Source organism: Pteropus medius, unplaced genomic scaffold (assembly GCF_902729225.1).
Source record: "Pteropus medius unplaced genomic scaffold, Ma_sr-lr_union100, whole genome shotgun sequence".
NCBI lineage: Eukaryota > Metazoa > Chordata > Mammalia > Chiroptera > Pteropodidae > Pteropus > Pteropus medius.
In genome coordinates, this window is record NW_024354502.1 from 20,197,728 (window position 1) to 20,205,779 (window position 8,052).

The 8,052-nt window shown below is 49.2% G+C and overlaps 1 protein-coding gene across 5 annotated transcripts in view; it reads left to right on the plus strand.

The window, feature by feature from the left end:
* Positions 1-7,813, plus strand: part of NCALD (neurocalcin delta) — a 256,643-nt gene extending 248,830 nt beyond the window's left edge. For all 5 annotated transcript variants that reach the window (XM_039853805.1, XM_039853806.1, XM_039853803.1 and 2 more), the window contains 2 exons: positions 3,964-4,069; positions 6,999-7,813. In XM_039853805.1, coding sequence (XP_039709739.1) covers positions 3,964-4,069; positions 6,999-7,096 — 204 coding nt within the window. In that variant the 3' untranslated portion in view covers positions 7,097-7,813. The remainder of the gene's footprint in view (positions 1-3,963; positions 4,070-6,998) is intronic.
* Positions 7,814-8,052: the final 239 nt, after the last annotated feature.

Below are 8,052 nucleotides of genomic sequence, written 5' to 3' on the forward strand. Positions count from 1 at the left end.
GTCTTTCATTCATTTGTTCAACAAGAGTATTATGGAATAATCTCTAGGTTATTACACAGTTGACTTCCCATCAGAATCCCATAATGATAATTTTACAAGCCTTAACTCTTAGAGGCTGAGAGTTACACAGAATGTTCCAGACTAGTGGGTTTTACTTGTACCATGTGACCGAGATGTAGAATAAATAAGGAATTGTATAACTATTATTTAGGCATTATTAGATTCACTATACCCATTTAAGTAATACTCATAAAAAAATGGGGTGCTTTTAGTCTCCAGTGTGGTGTCTCCCAAGCCTTCTGCCAGAGGTTTGGTGAGGTATAAAATAAGAAAGGCCACATTGGTCTTGTTAATAACTGAATCCCCATCACCTAGCACAGAGTAGACACTCAATAAATAATTGTTAAATAAATTGTGGATAATTATTCTTTAATTCTCTAAAGACCATTGCCTGCAAATGTGGGAATAGAGGTAGATTTAGGAAATAGGTGTAGATAAGAAAATCAAATTTATTATCAGTTCCATCTCTTTGTTGCTCCTTGGAGAAACATAAATACCTTAAGGTGGTCTGTGAGGCCTCAGTGGTCTGCTCGAGGGGCCTATCTTATGCTACGCTCCCCTGCATGCTCTCTTGGCCTTAACATCCTTCCTGCCTCAAGTGTCCAGACATGTGTTTCCCTCCGTCCTTTACCTCTTTAAGCTCTATGCTTTCTTCATCTCTTTGCTCAGTCACCACTCCTCAGCGTGGTGACTCTCACATCCCTAATCTTCCCGACAAGGCCCAATTTCCCCATTACGTCATCTCATAAGACCATGCATCTTCCTTTGTAGCACTGTTCTCAACAAAGGTTTTACCTTTAGTTTCTTTTTGATTATTTTAATAACGTCGGCCTGCCTTATTTAATAGCAAACCCCATGAAGGCAAAGGTTCGGTAGAACATAAGGCTTGTGATCAACTGTACAGTAGTTGATCAATAAATGTTTGGTGCATGATGGAGTGAATGGATGAGTGAGTGAGAATGGGGGAGAGAGTAAGCGAAGAACAGGGGTTTTATTAACCTGGATTTGTGGGTGGACTCTCGAATCCACGAGCCCCTGAAGCTGTCTACAACGGCAAGCGTGTATCCATGAGCACATTAGCTTGCTTTCTAAGGCGAGAGCCCATCACTTTACACAGACTAAGAAGCTTTAAGGAGTTTCACGTCAATATGTTTAATTGTATGAAGAAAGAGAGAAGAAAAATAAGAGGATGGGACCACGAGAAAAAAAAATTATAAAAGTATAAAGGGGGAACTTTATAACAGAAGCAGGATAGGAGAAAATCGAGAGGAGGAAGAACATGAAGAAGGCGATGGGGTGGGGAACAGTTATGCCTTAATGAATCCTGAGCCCGAGCCTGTGCAAAACCTGTGGTAGGAACTATTGGGGGTTCAGTGAATAGCCAGAGCCCATCGCTGCCCTCACATCTGAAAGGAGAGTGTCCCGGGTCACTACAATTCAGGGTGAGTGGAACGAAATGATGCAGGAGAGGTTTAGATGGAGCCATTTGCTGGCACAGAGGAAAGGAGATGACACAGCACCATGGATGGCTTCCTAGAGGAAGGTAATGTGCCCTTAACATGGATAGGATTTCGAGGAGAGGGGAGAGGGGCTAGTGAGCACTCAGAGAAGAGAAGAGTGTAAACGAAGCTGCTGGTCCCAGAAACCAAAGTGTGTGTCGTACAGGTGACCAGGTTCTCGACAACCTTTGCGAAGCATCTGAGGTGGCCAGTCATAGACACAAAGCAGGTGGCACCTGGAATTACCAAGTGAGATGACCTTCCTGAGGCCAGAACAGACTCAGGGAAGGAACAAACCAGCCCCAAAGAGGGTTGAAGATATGTAATTACACAGCATCCCTAAGACTTCTGACAAAAAGTAAACTTACGGTCTCCTCCACATCATTTCTACAGCTCCTGAAACGTGGCAGCTCTTGATCCTTTGAAGTGGTCATACTTATATGACCTAGTGAGATACTGGTTTCTAGACACTATTTTTGTTATTGTTGTCTTAAGATTCCTGGGCTTGGGAATTCACAAAATATTTAGACTGTGTAAGTTTGAAATTCCTGTGAGAGGGGCGTGTGTGTGTGTGTGTGTGTGTGTGTTCATCAGTTGGTGCCACTGATTCTCTTTTAACTAGTCAAGAGTTACAGAAAAGTTTCCATGTGGGAGAAAAGAAAGCCAAGGAGAGGGTGCTAGGCCTCAGGACATCGCTGGTATGGAGACTCCTGCTTTCTGCTCATTTTACTAAATATTCACCTGCCCTATAAAATCTCAGCACCTCTTTCTCTCATTCGTATAAATAGCTCTAGCTCTATGTCCTTCCTAGTTCCCCCACGGAGTCAGGTATCCCCAGCAGCTTGGCACTTTAACTGCAGCACAGATGGCGGTAGACCTGGGCTGCAGGGGACGGCAAGTAGGGGTCCTGGAGGAAGACAGAGTATGGCTCACCTCTTGCCTCTAGAGCACACTTCAGTGAACGTTTCTTGGGAAAACTGACTGTGGCCAAGTTTATCCCAATGACATCCATAATCCCAGACAGGGCCACAGCTGTGAGCTTGACCTTCCTCCCAGATGGAATCACTGTGGAGGCTGCTTTGGAGTGCAGCAAGAGCTTTGGATGGGTTCAAGACAAACTCAGGGAGCCTGGCCCAAGGGGTCCCTACGGGGTAGGATCAGCCCAAGGGTCAGCACACTGGGCGACCCCCTTTCTCATTCTTATTTTGTCACTGGAGTTAGAATGTTTATCACCCTTTCTCCAGAACACTTTAGGGACTTGAGGCACGTCGATCCTAAACAAGACTGTAAAGCAGACGAGCTCAGCCGTTAGGACCAGCTTCTCTCCCACAGTTCCCATTGAGAGGCTCGCTCCCTTCAGCTGCCTTCTCTTCTCTCCCTTCTCCAGCTCTTCCACTGCACGCACGGCTCCAAAACTTTCCAGATTTTTCTGCCCAACCACTGGCAAAATCTACATTTTCTAAAACTCCTTCCCGAGCTATAGTTCCCAAATGAATCTGATTAGCAAAGTCATGGTCTGGGGATGAAAACAATGACTTTACATTCTTCTTCTCACAGAAAAACTAGATTTGACAACTGAGGCCTGACTGAGTACCATGGAGTGGGGATGGGATCCACATGTAGCAAGGGACACGGTTTCAGTGCTGCTTACAAAGCTTTCACTAGAACCCTCTTCTGCTCATCGGATTTCAGATGTACCCCGCTTATCTCAAGCCTGAGATTGAGTAATTACTTAATCTAGAACTCGGGTTTGCAGATTGTTATCGTCTTAGGGATATTTGGGATTCGCTGAGAAGACATGTGAGACAATTGTCGCACAGAAGGGGGGAGAGCGTTGGCTGATTGGTAATGCCTGCCCGGGAGAAGACTAGGACACACACTTGCAGACCGCTGGGTGTTTGTCATCCTCAGGGACCTAGCTGGAGACCACAGCAGACGTCCACCTGTCCCTCCAGCCTGAGGAATGCTATCTCTAGCTTTCACCTAGGAGTGGGGTCCTCAGAACAGCTGCATCAGCATCGCACAGAAGCTTGTTATAAATGCAGAATCTCAGCCCCACCCCCACCCCCACGACCCTGCCCGCAATGAGATTCTGCATTTTCGTAACATTCCCGGGGGATCCATATGCACATTAAAGTTTGACACGCAGGGCCGTGGTGGGTCTTCCTGCCAGCTGTCACTCCTGAAGGCTCTCAGTGCTGGAGCAAGCTCTGCGGGCCTGCTTTCTCCCTCCAGTGACCGAGCATCTGTTTTCTACAACAGAAGGTCAGCAGGGACAGCTAGCTCCCTGAATGAATGGGGGACATTCCCTTCACCCCCATATTTGAGAGGTTTAATGATACGGCTGTTGCGTACCGAACCAAACCATGTTTCTGTCTTCCCACCGTGTCGCTTTTGTCCCCAGGCGATCTATAAGATGGTTTCCTCCGTAATGAAAATGCCTGAAGATGAGTCAACCCCAGAGAAAAGGACAGAAAAGATCTTCCGCCAGATGGACACCAATAGAGATGGTAGGAGGCGGCAGCTGCCTTGCTTTGCTAGAGTGGGGGCTGCTGGAGGGGCTGGGGGTGTCCAGGCAGGGAAATGCCACTCGACAATAAGATATTGGCCACAAGGACCTGGCTCACGGCCCTTTGTGAAAGTGGCTCATCCTGCAGGCTCTCTCTGGTGGTGCAGGACAGAAGGGAACCAGGGTGGGGACAGGCCCAGACCACAGCAGGCTGGGTCCCTGCAGACCAGCTAGTCCGAAAGTGGGAAGGGGCTTGGCGTCATCTCACCCAGCCCATAGGAGCTTCCACGCAGCCTGCCTGCGGTTTAGTGGGCTCTCCTGCGCATGCTCCAAGGTGTTGTTTTCGGGAGCCAAGTAGGCTCCCGAGTGGGGGCGGTGGGGCAGTGGGGGCGGTCCCGCAGGCGGAGGGGGGCGGAGGGCGGGAGGGCGGTGGGGGCGGTGGGGGCGGTGGGGGGCAGCGGGAGGAGTGAGGCCCGCAGATTCTACCTTGAGGGTGCCACTCACAGTTCAGACCAAAAAAGGGATGCCTAGCAAACCAAAGTGAAAAGGAAGGTTAAATTTCAAATGCAAGAACAGAAGATTTTAGATGTTGGGTTGCAGGATAGAATACAGGAGGACCAATCAACGACAGACGATTTTTTCATATAAATACACCCTACGCAATAGCTGGGACATATTTATATAAAAATATTATTTGTCGTTTATTTGAAATTCAAAATTAACTGAGTTATTTGCCAAATCTATTTAGATGTGACATCTGAGTTGAAAGTGCCAAGCCCAGAGCCTGGGCCCTAAGGAGCCCAGAGTCGTCTGTAGCTCTCTGGGTTTTACCAGCTGGCCTGGGCATCCCCAACAATTGTCAGTGATGAGCTGACGGACAGACTGACAGAAGGCTGTGTAGTAGAGCAAGTCTCTCTTTCTAACCCCACACTCCCTGGGGTACCCGCTGCCTAGAATCCGGGTTTGAAGAGTTTGGGCCAGTCTGTTTGCTTCATTTCCTCCACTAAGGTGCCATGCATTCTATTGTTTTCCCTTAGGCACCTTGATTCAAAGCAAATAGTTTGATTGTTTTGCAAAAAGTAACGAACACGGGATTATGTAATAGTTAATGGACTTGCTGATGTTAAACTGTATGTTTTGCTCGGGCTCCAGGGAGCACAGGTGGGTTCCTGCCCTGCCCTCGGCCCAGCTTTAGAATAGGGCTGAAGGATGGGAGAAGATCTAGACACTGCAGGATGAAATCCTTACTGCGTGTTGATTGTAGATGAGGAGTGAGGGTCTCTCCACTGGAGCTCACAGTGGGACCGCACAGCTCACGGTGGGACCGCACAGCTCACAGTGGGACCGCAGAGCCCCAGGAGACGGTGCAACAGCTCAGTGCTCTGCTTCTTTCTGGAACCCAAGGCCGAGGGTGGCACCGCTGCCTGGAGCAGAGGCCTCACCGAGAGCCTCCTGCCATTAGAGTCCTCTTGGTAGAAACTCTTTGCGTTGAACCCCTGGCTGCTGACTTGAAGAGTCTGGGCCTGCGGGAAGTTAGCCCAGGCGCCAGCTCCGAAGCACATGGGCGCTAACCCGCTGGAACCAGATGTGTGTGTTGAATGCAGGGTTTGCCCTGCCACTTCCGACTTAGGGTCCCAGAGCCACCCTTTGGGAGATCATTTGACTGCTCCTGTCTCCTTTTCTTCATGCCAACCTTCAAACCTGAGGAAATTATCACCGTTTTAACCCCTGCCTGAGGCTGAGCAGAGCTCATAAAAAATGGCCAGGGCACAAATCTTAGATGCGGCCTGCTCTACATATTCAAAATAAATAGATAAACGAATTCTGCCTTGCTCCTTCGTGTAGATAAGGTGAATTTGGTTAACCAAGAACTAGGTCTTGGGGAAGGGGCTATGGCTAAGGGGAAGACATATTTTTGGGGGTCTGGGGGTGGACAGTGAGGGCTCCAATAGATAGCACCCCTCCTGCCCAGAACCGAAATACGCTGAGAAATAAAGAGTAATAATGGAGGCTGGAGGATGGAACTTGAAGGGCACAGCTCAGTGCGATGGCCCGAGAACATGGGGACAAAACCCACAGCAGTAGGGGGCAGGGTGGGTGTGGCATCGATTTTGAGGAGAGAGAGGGGCGCAAGTTCTCTCTCAGGCAGCTCCTGCCAAGAGACAGAGAGAGCGAAGCTGAGCGGGAAGGCCCAGCAGCTCCCCCGTAGGAGAGGCCCTTCTGGAAGCAGCAGGAATGGGGGAGAGGCGCCCCCTCACCCCAATAATTTGACAGGGAGACCTTCAGGAAGGGAATTCCATGCCTGCTCCAGCTCACTCAAGAAGGGAAAGAACACCGGGTCAGAGGCGATCCCAGGGGGCCCAGGCACCCTCTGCCAGCCTGTCAGAGTAGGAGGAAAGTGCCCCGATGACTCGAGGGGTCCACTAGGACACCCCTCTGCCTCCCGAACATTCCCCTTTTCTCTCCTTCCTTCAGATGAAGGTGCAGCTGTCTTCACCTGCTGTCCAAAAGAAGGAGTCCTCCCCCAGATATCTGTTCAGCGGCTCCCAGTGACACCATGGGAACCGCCCCTTTGCTGGGAGAATCCAGCTGTCTCATAAAGGCTCGGGGCCGTTTGTTCCACAAATACTGAGTGAGTCCATCCGGGGCACCTGCATCCGGAAGAGCCAGCAGGGCGGGGGCCATGTCAGGGCCACCCAGCACCATGCCAGGTGGACGCGTAGCGGGCTCTCAGGGAGCAGGAGCCATGCCAGGTGAACTAAACCCTGAGCCACGAGTCTCACATCAGAAGGACAGAGTGTGAGCGTCACCGCAGGTGTGGGACCCTGGGGACAGAGGGAGCTGAGGCCGCTGCCAGGAGGCCATAGGAAGAGTGTGTAAGTTCACGTAGCTGCCACCGGCCGCTGCTCACCCGCCCTCTTGCCTTCTAGGAAAACTGTCCCTGGAAGAGTTCATCCGAGGGGCCAAGAGCGACCCGTCCATAGTGCGCCTCCTGCAGTGTGACCCCAGCAGCGCCGGCCAGTTCTGAGCCTGTACCCCACGAATCAGAGAGCTGCTTGTGTCCCCCTTTGGTTTCTCTTTTTAACATTTTCTTTTTTTGCCAAACAATATGGACGGTGACGCTGTTCCCTGTGCGGTCAGACGCGCCTTCCTCCGTGACGCCTTCAGCTTCTTTTGTCGTGGACGCTTCGTGGGAATGCCCAGAGCATGGACAGTGCTGTCGTGCACAGATGTTGTGGTGTTCGTTGTTCTGATGATTTTTGATCATTATTATTATGATTTTTCTCTTGATTCTGATGTCTCTGTTTCAAAACCGAAGACTCGGGGAGGCAGGAAAATGAAAACCAATCCAGTGCAGTGATTCTATTGCGAGCTTCAAGGGGCTTGCTTGAAAAATGAAACTCCCCTGGGTCTGCTGTCATACGTGCCCTAGGAATGGCGGCACCGAATTCGGGATCCCCAAAGACAAGGAACCCTCTGGGGCTAGGCTATTAAAAGGATGTGGGGGATTCCGCTTGCAGGCCCTCTCCACTCTCTTCCCCAGCAGGCTGTAGTTTCTAAGCTGTGAACATTTCAAGGCAAATTAATAGTGGAGACGGAAAAGATGGTTCAGCTATTTTTTCAGAGGTTTACACTAGTCGAGCTAAGATGAGTTTCTTTGGAAATTAAACACAAATGGTAACATATTTCAAGACCAGACCCATCTTGTTGCCTCTTGTGATTTAAAAGAAAAAAAAAAAAAAAAGAATGCTGTATATAAAATATTGGGTATTGCAGACCAAATTAAGTGTTTTGCCTTGTTTAAATGAAATGCATGTTTAGTGAGCACTAATCCAATCTTATTACAGAAGACTGTATCTAGTAGCTTATTGTGAAGTAAGCCAACTATAATGAATGTTTATGTCTTGTTTTAAAGTCATATCTGTCTTTGCACAAATGCACCAATCAACAGGTATATTTTATATATTCCAGAAAAGTACAAAG